Here is a 13,888-nt window from a genome sequence, read left to right as displayed (position 1 = left end):
TATTTATTTAATAATTAAATAAATATTTTTTTACAATTTTTTAAGAAATAAAAAAAAACAAAAAAGAAAATATAAGTAAATAAAAAATCTTAAAATAAAAAATTTTAAACAAAAAAAAACTTCAAAGTGATAAAAAAATTATAATTTCAAAGTTGTAAGTTAAAAATAATATAATTTTAATTTTACAAATAAAATAAAAAATTATACTAAAACAGTAAAAAAATAATAATAAATCATAACTCAGAAGTTATAATCTATGATAATTTTACACCCTTTTGGGCCCTGGGTTGATTAACACCCCACTCGTAACTCTTACTCGTCTGCCTAGGTTACCCGTTAGTTAGAACATAAAAAGAAAAAAAGAAATAGGGAAAACTTGGCGTGTCCTCTGATACACTGAACAGAAGAGAAGTGAGTGAGAGAATGTTCAAGAAGGCGGTGGAGGCGAAATCTCACCAGAGGTTGTCTGGTGCGGACCGGAAGAAGCTGAGGCGAAGCATTAAGGACAAATTCCCAAGGGTTTCTGATTCCGATTTAGATGCCTTGCTTCCTCCCAAGGTAAATCAAATAATTAACTCCTCATCGATTCATTCATGTTTCTTTGTTTCTTTTCATATATCACACACACACACACACTGAAGAATTAAACAGGCAGAGATTACAATAGCCAAGCTTCAAAACCGTGTCCATGTTTATGCTGTGGAAGGAGGCTTTCCAATGTTTTTCGATGTTGATGGCCGCGGCTCAGACATTTTCCCTACAGGTTTGCTGTCGTTTCATTCTATTTGCTCATATTTAATAGACCTGTTAGGAAGTCCCACCTCGCCTACCTCAATTCTCGTGTGCATCTTATATATCTTTTGACAACTTCACTTAATGCCAATTGATTTCATGCTGAAATCTAACAAGCTATGAAGCACAGATTCTCACACGAACAAAATATAGGACATGGGAACACTGCATACACACAAATAGAGATTCTAATTAAATAAAATATGAGTAACATATAATAAAATATCTAAATTGATTCTATATTCATCTTTTAAAACTAATCTTTTATGTTTTTTCAAGTGTATTGATTGTGTAAAGGTGATGACTTTATGAGTTCAAGTCAACAAAATATTTTTTGAATCAGACACCTAATAAGAAGTGTCAAACAAGTGTCCGGGTGTGCCGCCGTTGGAAACGTATCCATGCTTCATAGTAGCAAAACCAAAACTTGAGTTCTGAGAACTAAAATTAAAATGACTGGATGCAGTTTATGCACTGTGGATGGTCCCTGAGCTACTGCCAGTTTTCGTGCTAAAGGGTGGTGAGGTATCCCGGTTCGTTATCGGAGGAGCAGACTTGATGTTCCCTGGTATAACTGTGCCTCCCGAAGGTCTTCCTTCCTTTCGGGCTGGGGAACCTTGGGCTGTCAAAGTACCCGGAAATTCTGCTCCCATTGCAGTACGTAATGTACTTTGCTTCTTCATATTGTATTATCAAGTTTAATTACTATGCACTGTCAGTGTAAAGAAAAAATTATATTGTCAACCAATCAGAAACCAATCATTGTCATGGTTTTTTAAGGTAGTTATTGCGAAAGTTAACAAACTTACTACAGATGGTTGTTTGTGGTTGGATTGGATGGCAATATAAAAAATGCTTTACGTTGTCAGTGCATGCACTATTTAATATTCCATAGGTTACATGTCAGCTCAAAATTCATTGATTCTCTTGAAGGTTGGGAGTACTACAATGAGCAGTGCTGAAGCATTAAAAGCTGGATTACGTGGAAAGGCGCTGAGAATAACTCATTACTATCGTGATTTGCTTTGGCAAGTGTAGCTAGAGACAGCCTGATGATCCTTTTATTCAGTACAAGTAAAACAAATTGAATCAATCTGTTCATTGGATTTGCAGGGAATCTGCCGAGGGGCATTGCGTGCCTAATGCAGGTTTTTTCGAAGATGTTGTCTTTGAGGATCCTTCTTTGTTACAAGCTTCTCATGATTCTGATTTGACTGAGGCTGTCGGTGAGACATCAATTGATCAGCACAACAACCCAAAAGGTGATGGACCGGAGGAATCTCTAGATGTAAATGAGTTCCAACCTGATTCTAACCCTGCATTGACGATGCCAAATGGTAATGAAAATGATACCGCTGCTGAAGTAACTGAAGGCGTGGCTGATTTGAATTTACGGGATACTGCCTCTGCTAATGACCCAGATGACCAACAGACTCTATCAACTGCAGACGTTAATTCCCTGTTAGATAAGTGCCTTCTTCAAGCTTTGCACACAACGGTGAAGGACAAAGACCTTCCCTTGCCTGGAAGCACTCTATGGTGGGATTCTCTCTCTCTCTTTGCCTCTTGGTTGACCAAGTTGAACCATTTGAAATAGATTGGCCAAAAAAATCTAGCAAACCAAGAATTTCAGTTGACAATTAGGTGTAGTTTAGAGATTTTGAAAAGATAGTTTGCTTAGTAACAATGGCTCCAAAATATGATCTCTGTGGAGTGCACTTTCAATTGGATGAGATAGTGAGAACTTTGGTAGTGACTTTTCAAGACCTCAATTTTTATACTGAGCAGGGAATTTAAGCTAAATATGAAAATTTAGCTCTGGACGTCAGTGCTGAAGAATTAAACATTGAATTTCTGTTTGAAAGGGTTTTAGCAGAGGGCATGAAAGAAAACTGTTTTAATTGAGTTATAATAAATAACTTTCCATTTAATCAAGTTATTGTCATTTGGAGGACAGCATAATATATTTGATAATTATTCAAGTGCTTTGTCATTTGTATTCAACATTTTTTTTCTGACTTAAATTCATTTCAGTTTGTATTAAATATACACTGTTAGTTTGTGTTGAATTGAAAAGTCAGGCTTACCTCCAGTAATCTAATAATTATTTGTTTTTGGGCATTGCAGGTCAAACCATGTATTGCCGTGTAGGCCTTCAGGAATCACTTTAGACATCAAAAAATCTTCCTACAAAAAGTTATCAAAGTGGTTACAAGCAAAATCCACCTCTGGCTTGGTTTGTCGTCTACTGCTTTCTTTTTACTTGGATAAGTAGAATAGTAATAGAAGCTTGCTGATATTGACTGGGAAATCCTTAAATTGTTAAATGAGTTATAAAATTAGAATCTAGAATGTGCCAAAGTAGGTCTCTGTCAGTAGTGCATTGCCCTTATGTCTTTTTCTGTCAGGATGCACCTTCTAACGAAGCATTCCGACACTTTGGAGCCTCCTCAGCTTGTTAGATGTGTAACCTCTTAGCATGTTAGATATGTAATCCAAGGCACTATGGTAAAGAAATAAGTTTGACAACATTTTTCTGTTGTAGATTTGTTTCATGAATTGGAATGGAGATAGAAGGTTGGACCAGAGTAGTACCCTTAATTCCATATGCAAATATTAATTGGAAGTTTATATAACAATCTGTATTATCCAAATTTATGACCATGAGAAAAGATTGAATAGAAAAATGGGGATTTGACATTCTAAATTTTCCTGTCTTACAAGCTTTTTTTAAAGTTTTTAGTGAATGAATTGCTTTTGGAAGGTTATAGCTGCTGAAATCAACTCAAGGAATGATTCTCAATTCGGGATGTTTCTTATAATGTTGTCTTTCTAATGTATTTAAGGTTGATGATGCGTTGGAAATTTTTGAGACTATTAATGTAATTAAAGTATGGGGGAGGGATATTGTACGCAGCCTTACCCTTGCATATGCAAAGAGGCTGTTTTCGGAAAACGAAGTTTTTTTATTAATGTAATTAAAGTTTATCCATGTATTCTTGTGAAATAAGCTGCATCATGGGACAAACACAATATTAAATTATGCATGATAGTTACTTATATGTCCATTTTATGTATACATCATGAACAAAATGCATTGATGTTTTTTATTTTTACTGTGTGTGGTCCTTTTGATCATTTGTCTTCTACTAGTAAAGCTTTCTGCAATGCTGTTTCTGGATTCTTTCTTCACGCATATTCACATTTGTACAGATATCAGTGAAAGAAGATAAACACAAAAAGGAAGTAATGCTATTTTCAGTAAACCGAAAACATGCTGATTATTCATCCTTTAAGCCTGAAAAAAGGCAAGTGGAGAAAAGTGAGCAACCCAGTGTTCAGTCTGCCAATGAAATTCGTTCATCCAAAACTCTTGAAGTGGCTGAAATCTACAAACCAAGTGTACATGTCAATTCCATATTTTCATCTGTAGGAGCTGACACAGGGAAACTTTTTAGTGCTTCTGAAGCTACTGATATTGTCTTCAAATATGTTGAAAAAGAAAATCTTGTGAAACCAACAAATAAATCCGTTGTGGTTCTTGATGTAATATTATGTGATGCACTGTTCAAGGGGGCTATTAAAAAAGGAACAACATATCCTACAGAAATTCACAAGAAGGATTTAGGATCAACATTTGTGAGCCGTATGCAACCTCATCATGTTGTGACAAGAGGGAATGAATCTGTTGTTTGTAAAGGTGCCCTTAAAACAATTCAGTTATTGACAGAACGTCGGCAAGGCAACAAGAAGGTAACCAAACTCTCTGGTATGGAATCTTTTCTTATAGATGCTGAAGCATTGGCATCAGAACTGCAGAAGAAGTTTGCTTGCAGTACCACTGTTGCAGAACTACCAGGTATTTCATGGTTGCATACAAGTTTTATTTTTGCTTGTGCTTTGTTATCCTCAAGAAATATGGGATTTACGAGCATATGAATGTCTTTATTCCTAATGTCTGCTAGATGTTGCTTTTCTATGTTTAAATCCAATATCATATTGTGGTGTCTGATTAATATATCTGCATTCATATAGAATATATATTTTTGGTTTTATCTTTCCATGGTTGATAGAGAATATAGAACTACATTTTGGTCTCAAAGGAGGAAATGAAAAGATATCAAATCTCTGTTGTTTAGTCCTCAACATTCATATAGAATATATATTTTGGTTTTATCTCTCCATGGTTGATAAAATGCTGATACCTGAAATTATAAATCTACATTTTGGTCTCAAAGGTGGAAAGAGAAAAAAAAATCAAATCTCTGATGTATAGTCTCCAGCTGTTGCATCTTCTTACTTTTCTTTATTTTGGTCTTGCCTTCTGATACGTCAGATAGTCATTCTTTTTCACATTAACAAACATTTTAATGGTAATATGTATGAGCTAACGTACTAATGAATAATGAGGAAACAAGGAAATAAAGACATTATACCACCAAAGGATTTATTTATTTATAAATAAGCAAATTGAATTTTTAACAATATGGAAACTATAATTGATTGGGGAACTACTATCGCAAAGTGCGTTTTCCTTAAAACCTGGTTGTGTGAATTCTCATGTACCATAAATAATATTAAAATCATTGAAGTGGTACGGTCTGTATTTGCTTTGTAATCCCAGGTTGGTATATTTAATTCTATATATTTCATTACTCATTATCGTATGTAAATGAAGAAAAATGAGAGTTTGAGGGTATTTATTTTCTGTTGCAAGCCAAAGTTGGCAATTGTAGTGCTATTGGAGGTGTGACAGATTGAGGGTATTTGTTCCAGTACTTGGAGGGTAGATAGTAAGGGGTCATATGGGAAACTAAACTTATTTAGTATGGTACTTGTGGGGGAGCTTATGCAGTAAGCGTGACCACTGACCACTATGATCAGTTTTGAGTTTATAGGTCTATTTTGATAAATGTGTCAGTTTCCTTCTGAATGTAACAAACTCAACAAAACCAGGGGATTGGACTTGCATGTGAAACTAAACTGATTTAATATGGTACTTGTGGGGGAGCTTATGCAGTAAGTGTGACCACTGACCACTATGATCTCTTTTGAGTTCATTGGTCTATTTTGGTAAATGTGTCAGTTTCCTTCTGAATATAACAAACTCAACATAAAATCAGGGATTAGGCTTGCACGAGTAAAATTTTAATGTTCTTTTATTTGCTCTTCCATATCCTTTACATCCTTCTGCCTTAGCCGAGTAGGAATTAGGTGAACTAACAGTGAGTGTATATTTCCTTGTTTATTTCATCAAAATATTGGTTGGAAATGGCTTGATGAAGATGGTCAGAGACTACACCCTTCCAACATGGTTCTGACTTGTCAAGTTTGACTTTCTAGTTAAGAATAATAAAATGATACTACAAGTTTATTATATTGTCTATCTGAAATTCTAAAGCATTTGTTTGCAGGTAAGAAAGGGAATGAAGTTTTGGTTCAAGGAGGAGTCATCGATGATTTAGCTAGGCATTTGATTGATCAATATGGAGTTCCAAAGAGATACATTGAAGTTCTTGATAAAACCAAGAAATGAGCTACATACAATTTTATTTTATTTTTTTATGTAACGCTGATGGGAGTGCTTTACTTAGATGCCGAGAGATGTGTATGTTCTGTACTTTTCGTACACTGGTTTATTGTTGGGTTGAGGTGAATACAAAAGGAGCGCGATAAGAATATAAATGGACAAAGCACAAATGCTCTTTTCAATTCAAAGAATTGTTGTGTCAAGTTTATTGTTATACTCTGAATGGAGGAAGTCACCATTCAGATCAAACAAACTTGATCAGTTGAGGCAGCATTCACAATTTTTTCACTATATGAAAGCAATAGTCTAAACTCTCCCTTTAATCTTTGAGATTGCAAGTGCCAGATACTGTTTCTTTATAAAACCTTCACTTTAGTCTCTAATTTTCTAACACATTTGTTTTTTTTAAAAAAATTATTACTCAATAATGACTTTGAAATACAACATTAGAAAGTGAATAAAAAGTAGAAACCAAGAGAATTTAAGCTAAAATAATTTTATTCAAGATGATTTTGATTTTCTAGTTTGGTGATTATTTGGTAATGGTATAACTCTTTCGTGGGAAAGGAAATTTTTCTACTGGAACCAAAACCTCACGAGGTAATTGATTATCAATGGGGTGAACATTTTAAATGAGTATATATATTTTGTAATATAACTATTTACCTTTTAAAATTAACGCAATATGTCTTTTTATAGAAACAAATGTAAATTAAGGGCGGGTTTGGAATTTTTATATAAAACCTCAGAAGTTGGATATTTTTTTCACACACTAATTGGTAAAATTACAAGTATATTCTCTCTCCAAGTAAGCTATACTTGAAAAGTGAGTTTGGAATTTTACAATTGTTATCATGAAAAAAGTTTTCACTAACTATCATTTTTAATTTGATGATTAATTTCATAATTTATGTAAATAAATGTGTTAAAAAATAAAATAAAACTGATTTTCATTAAATAATTTAATCCAAATATACAATAAATTGATAAGTGTAACACTGACGCCGAACAACAGAATGGAAAAGGGAAGGTGGATATATAAACACCCTTTCCCTCCAAAACGCTTTATATAAACGGTTGACAAACTCGAATTTCGTGTTCTCTGAGCTCTCAAATGAACGGTACTTGCGAATCCACTCACAGCCACCTTGTTAAATTTTTTAATCGATCTGAAAATGAAAATTGAAAACTGAAATTGAATTCAAATGTGGAGGATGAAGCGGCAAAGATTTCGGCCGAAGAGGAAACGCAATTGACCAACATACGCACTTTGGAAAACGACATCCACTTCGGTCAGCTCTAGCATTTCAGTTTTCATATCGTTTTCTTCCATTTCGGAGCACTCACTCACCTCACCATTACTTTATTTATAGATTTTAATTTCTTTGCACTTTTTCAGCAATAAAAAACCATTGATGATATGTTTAAGCGTGTAATGATTAAGTATAAATATGTTTATAATTTAATAAAAGTATGTACACCCGCCGAGGATTTGTGATTGAATGATAGAATAATTTTTTTTCAGTGTCATTACATACATTATTTACTCTTATTTATAAATTGTGAACTGAATCTGCAATTTCAAACCGACCACTGGAGCTTAAATGTGAATGCGTTCTATTTTTTATTTTTTATTTTTTATAATTGAGCTACCTCTTTAGTCTTTTCTCCGTTGTGGTCAATGGTCCTGCTCAAGTGGAAAGCGTGATATGTTCAATGTTATTATTATACTTTAAGTGATAAATATAATGCCTGCATAAATTTCCGTATTTCATCTACATGTTAAGTGATATGCTGTTACACTTACACTCATTAACTTGGTACACAAAACTCAAATTTGGTAGCCAGAAATGTATACTTACAACGATAAAGTAAGAGGAATGCTTACGGTCACATCTCTCATCGATGTAACGGTGAGAATGTGTTTAAGAGAGTGTGTTTGAGAGTGTGACCCTAACCCTAACATTCCTCATAAAGTAAAATTAATTTAAATTAAAAGTCGTGCTTTCCAGATAAAGTCTAGAGTTAATGTGGGGATGTGATGTGAAAACTTGATAAATCTATATGGGGCTTTAGGATTTGTTATGAAGAATTTTGACCTTGTTGCTTGTTTTGACACGCTCTTTATCTGATGCCTTGAGCTGTGTTGTTGTCCTTGATGCTCTACAACAGACTTTGGATCTTATTCAGCAAGAGAGAGTTGGGTTATCTGCCAAACTTTCAGAGAAGAGGTAACTGAAGATACTGGGGGAATGATCTTACACATTTGATGGGTATTCATCTAATTTGTTTTACTCTTTCAGAGCCTACTATAGCAAGGTTGCAGAGGACATGAATGCCAAATTACAGAAGCAACAGGTTCGCTTTCATTCTTCTTCTTGGTTTTATTGGTGTGCGACCTTTGGAGCGCAGGCTCAATGCATGAAGTAATATCTGCGATCAAGAGAACAATTAGCAACAAATGTTGACATCAGAGGACTATTATGTTTGGGAAATAGTTTCATTTGAAATACATACATGTTCTGCATGGAAGAATGGTTTATCTTACTCAAAATTGCACCCCTGAACAAGACAAGAAGCTAGTATAAATATTGAGTGCTATTTGGGTGTTTGAGGTTCTAGGGTGCGGAAAAGTGTGGAAATATTTTTTTTTAAATTAAATATTATGTTGAAGTTGCATTGGAAATCACGGGAGAATTCACTGCTACACTTCCTATAGAAAACTTTCCATTTTTAATTCATCAAGGCACTGATTAGCATTTTCCTTAATGAAATCATCCCAAAAATATTATTTATTTAGTTCAGATTTTATTTCCTATGATTCTTTTGATTCCGATGATATTAGTTTCTTTTTACTTATATTCTTAATTTGGAGGAGTTACATTTAATTCACTGAGTAAATCTATTTTCCAGCATCCTTGTCCCGTTAATTTTATCCTGTTACCAGCTCTGCTTTCATTTTTCATGCGAGTTCTTTCATTCAGTTTGTTGCAACTTTGTACTGAAAAGAAATCTTTGGTACCAATGGGTCAATACTAAGAAGATTAACAGGGAACTGAAAAAGCATGATTTGGTATGCCTTTTTGTTATTCGTGCAAATAACTTTAAACAGTTTATCAGGAATACCCATATATATCCTTCAGTTCCTCTGAAAATTAGAGTCCTTGATTCCTTGGTACGCGTTTGAGCAAACTTCTTGAGGTTACTTATTTATTAGGAAATAATATAACTTTGTCCAATAAATTATTGACTAAAAGGAAGAATAAAGCAAAGAAAATTTCCTCCGATTCTCAGGTTTTATTTGTTTAATTTATCTACTTTTGTGAGAAGTCTCTCTTTGTCACTTCCATTTTGAATTTATGCAGGTCACCGGAAAGGCTGTTGGGCAAAAAAGTAAAGTTGAAGGCATGGCTCTAAACTTTAGTGTGATGTTTTACACACAGTCTTATGCAAAATGACTCTTAAACTCTGCCAACGATTTCAGGAGGATCTATTTCTTTGCTTCCATTTATCAAAGCTAAATTAAAAAGAGAGAGTAATAAACATGTTCAAATAACTTATCATGAATTTAATAGCAATGAGTGATCAAGATTCAAGATCATTACAATGTTTATGTATTTTAAGGCATTTGAGTTATGACTGTCTGTCGCATTGTTGGACTGGTTCCATAAGATAGCATGGCTTGATTTAATTTCTCAAATTGAGAACCAGTGGTATTTGACTCAGCCTTCTGAGTTAAACTAAAATCACCCCGTAAATGCTCACTGTAACAAAATCAGTAATGAGTGGGATACCTTGGCTTTGTCAAGGCTGAACACTGAATCAAAAGTCCGTTTTCTATTTTTTTTCTATTAAACTTGCAGACATTTTATAATCCCTTTTGTAAAACTAAATTTGATATCCTAACTTTATTTTCATAATTTTAACTTGCAGGGAAGGCTGGTGCAAATGATAACCTTGTAATGGATAGCATGGTAGACTACTTCTTTCATCAATGCATATTACATGAAGTTGGAATCTGGTAATTTATCTTTGTTTGACAGGGGAGTGATGTAAGGAAGGATTTAATCATTAAATTGGATAATGCTAAAGCAAGGCTTGATGGGATTCTTGCTCTGAAAGCCAAGGTTCTTACAGAGAACAACAAGGTCACTTATCTGCATCATTTTTAGGTTGTGAAGTATAAATAACTCAAGTTTATGGTTGTTAAGTTATTTTTGGTCTGTGTAATTTTTTTTAAAGCATATAATGAAACGTTTCATTCATTCTAGAAACTAAAATTCAGTATAATATGAATGGGAAGATTTAGATTTATAATATGCTAATATGTTTATACTTTCTGTATACTTTATTTGCTTCTTACTATTATTTCTTTTTTGTCTCTAGATATAACTGGCTATTGAGGATATACAGTACAGAGAAAATGAGTTTAAGGTTGGTTGTTAATTTGTTATTCTGAAAGAATTATTAAGAATTGTGTGGTTACCATAATTTTCCTCTATTAGGATGGTCGAGTGGAAAACATTTCCGTTTTATATATGAGTTTTATATGGTAACATCCCCCCTCAAATTCATGTTGGTTGATCAAGAAGCATCAATTTGTGAACAAGAAACTGATGAAGTTGTCTAGGGAGAGAATTGGTAGACATATCAGCCATTTGCAAAGCTGTGGAATTTGGAAACATGTGAAAGATAAATGACCCAAGTAGTATCTACAACTTGACAAATATAGTGATAATTCACTTCAATATGCTGGTACCATGGTAGATATTAGATGAGTAGCTATTTGAATGACATTTGTGTTATCTTCATGTAGAGGAACGGGAACAGTTTGAGGAAAGCCAAATTCAATCAACAATGACATTGCACAATATTCAGACTCACTACAGGATTTGGATTTTGTAGACAATTTATGTTTTTACATGATATCAGAGTCTACAGGAAATATGCACCAATGAATACTATAGAGAACTAGTACAATCAGCATCACTAAAAGCAAGAAATGCATAGGAGATCGGGCATGAAAAATATACTATGACATAGAGAACCTGGTAGATATCACATGATGCGGCTGCGGGGAATAATAGCCAAATGTAGATGTCATGGAGAGTGCACAAATGATAACTTGCTAATCAACAAAAGTCATATGAGGTTGATTGGACATTACATAAATTAACTTAAATGATACAAAACTACATGAAAATTTCAAGAACGGAGTCCGTCATTTATAGCATTGCTTAGATATTTTCACTTCATAATCGAGACAACATAAAGAACATTTCCTACCGATGTGGCAAACACAGCGAACCTACAAAAGCATCATAAACTGACCCAGTTATGCATTTTACCCAGATGTGTTGTTCTTTTTCTCTTGTTGACAAAATCAAGAAAATTTCTTTCCGAGCCCTGTTACACATTTTACACAGATAAGCTGTGCTTTTTCTCTTGTTGATCCATGGTATCACAAAGTGCTATTCCTGTGGTCTCTGGCAAACAGACTAAAGTCAAACAGGATGATATTATAACTACTCCAAATACGCCATAGGAGAAAATATCATTTTTCCTTCCTGCAGATATCAAAAATGGGATGAATATGTTACCAAATACAGTTGCTTGCCTCACCAATGAGGTTGTGGTGTTCCTTACGCTGGTGGGAAACAACTCTATAATGTAAATGAGAAACACATTATAAGCCGTGACAGCACTAAAAAAGGCTACCAATGATATCCCCACCTTAGCTACCTGCTGCCCACTGCCTACGACCACACACAATACACAGCATATCCCACTTGCTACTGAAAATGCAAGAATAGATGGCTTTCTTCTGTAGTTTTCCAAGAAGTAGGTGACTACACAAGAAGGTATTTCCATCAAGGCATTAAGCACAACTGCCAAGTAAATGTCAAATCCTAAGTTCCCGACGGCCAAAGGCATGCCAAAATACACCATTCCAATCCCAAGACCAAGCACCATAATGGCCACCATCCGTTTAAGAGCCCAACTTCTCTCAAACAACTCTGCTATTGATGAGTAAAGTTGGAAAATTGAAGACTTTTGTTTAGCAGCAGGAACTTTCAGCAGGCTAGCAGTTAAATTAGCACCATTTTCTACTGAAGAAACTCCGTTAAGCATTGCCATGGCTTCTTGCTCTCGACCTTGCATGAGAAGCCACCTTGGAGACTCGGTAACAAAAAGGTAAGCAATGATAGAGTAAAAAATGGCAGGAATGGATGTCCACACATAGAGAGTTTTCCATGAAGAATTCTTGTTTATATAAGCTATTCCAGGCAAGATCATATACCCCAATGTGAAGCAGAAATATTCGACAATTCCCACTGTGAACCTCCACTCAGTGCTCACTTTCTCAGTCAGCAACACCAGAACACATGTTCCGATGGATGAACGCCAAAACCCGATGAGGAATTTAAAGGCGGAGTAGATCCAAACATTGGTGGAGAAGACAATGAAGATAGAAGATATGGACATTGATAAACAAGACAGCAAGAGGAGGTTCTTTCTTCCAAGAGATGTATCAGCCAAGGAGGCAAGAAGAAAGGAACCGATAAGGCAACCGGCGAAGAAAGAAGATTGAGGTAAACCTGTGATGAAGCTGCCTGCACATTCAAGGCCAAACTGTGATATGATTGTCTTAGAAGAGGGTCCATCCCATGCCCAAGAGGACTTTGGAAGCTTGCATATGTCAGAACGTGATGAGGTGCATGCTGTCTCTGTGCAGTGCCATGTTGGGTAGTCGTCGGAGTAGATTGCCATGAAGGACTGCTGTGCATCAAAGCACATAGCAATGGACACAAGGATGCATTGCGCCATCCCCGACCACCCCAATTCTCGCAAACCATTCTCTATCGCTTCATCCCATGAGGGAATCAACTTTTCCTGCACAATACAATCAGAGTTTCTTAAAATTGGAACTGAATCTTCCATTTCTTTTTCAGCCTCTCTAATAACTTAAGCCAGAATGGGTCTATATAATCATATGTAGTCACTACTACTGTCAGGTTAGCTATGTTATACTTTGACCCCAAGTTTTATGGCAGCGAGCCAAGCTTAGCTATATACTATATATTTTTTATTATGTTCAGTAAACTCAATATTAAATTAATCAACAGTTGGGAACGCGTAGTTAATTTGAATGACGAGTAAAAAAAATGTGATTGCCAACTTGGCTATCATTATCAGCACTCAGGTTGATAAAAAACTATGGCAGGAAATCCGTAATGTGTCTATTTTTATATCTCTCGTTAGACACGATTCACATTTATTTATAGTATATAGTGCTAGCAACACCCACACAGCCAGGCCCAACAGGAACACTCAGCGTCCCAATTACTTGAAAGACTATGTCACAACCTAAAGCAAGGCCCTCAGCCACAAGCATGCAACCATTACAGTCTATGATAATATTCTAGAAGCTACGAATATTAGGATATTCCAGAAATAGTAATTAATTGGATATTTTGTTCTTAGAGTTTGTTATCAGAATTTGTTATGAATTCTGTTACTAGAAATGTATAAATAAGGTTGCAAGGAATAGAAATGCAAGAAAGA

General features: G+C 34.9%; 2 protein-coding genes across 3 annotated transcripts; one reads left to right on the top strand and one right to left on the bottom strand.

The window, feature by feature from the left end:
• The first annotated feature begins 315 nt into the window (after positions 1 to 315).
• On the top strand, positions 316 to 6,510 carry LOC100776835 (eukaryotic translation initiation factor 2D). Of its 2 annotated transcripts, none has more exons than XM_003534367.4 (8): positions 316 to 558; positions 652 to 763; positions 1,259 to 1,449; positions 1,726 to 1,820; positions 1,906 to 2,331; positions 2,920 to 3,028; positions 4,006 to 4,651; positions 6,207 to 6,510. In XM_003534367.4, exons 1-8 carry the CDS (start codon positions 424 to 426, stop codon positions 6,326 to 6,328), a joined length of 1,836 nt encoding a protein of 611 aa, XP_003534415.1. In that variant the 5' UTR covers positions 316 to 423; the 3' UTR covers positions 6,329 to 6,510. The 2 variants fall into 2 exon arrangements, with proteins under 2 accessions (XP_003534415.1, XP_014617301.1); XM_014761815.3 differs by having other exon boundaries at positions 379 to 558; positions 642 to 763.
• A 4,923-nt stretch (positions 6,511 to 11,433) lies between these two features.
• LOC100819053 (solute carrier family 22 member 3-like protein) lies at positions 11,434 to 13,363 on the bottom strand. Its single transcript, NM_001253285.3, has one exon. The coding sequence runs from the start codon at positions 13,262 to 13,264 to the stop codon at positions 11,741 to 11,743; it is 1,524 nt and encodes a 507-aa protein (NP_001240214.1). The 5' UTR covers positions 13,265 to 13,363; the 3' UTR covers positions 11,434 to 11,740.
• Between the last annotated feature and the right edge of the window lie 525 nt (positions 13,364 to 13,888).

This window comes from Glycine max, chromosome 9, assembly GCF_000004515.6.
Source record: "Glycine max cultivar Williams 82 chromosome 9, Glycine_max_v4.0, whole genome shotgun sequence".
Classification (NCBI taxonomy): domain Eukaryota; kingdom Viridiplantae; phylum Streptophyta; class Magnoliopsida; order Fabales; family Fabaceae; genus Glycine; species Glycine max.
The sequence above is the reverse complement of the archived record's forward strand: the minus strand, read 5'-3'. Positions and strand labels throughout refer to the sequence as shown.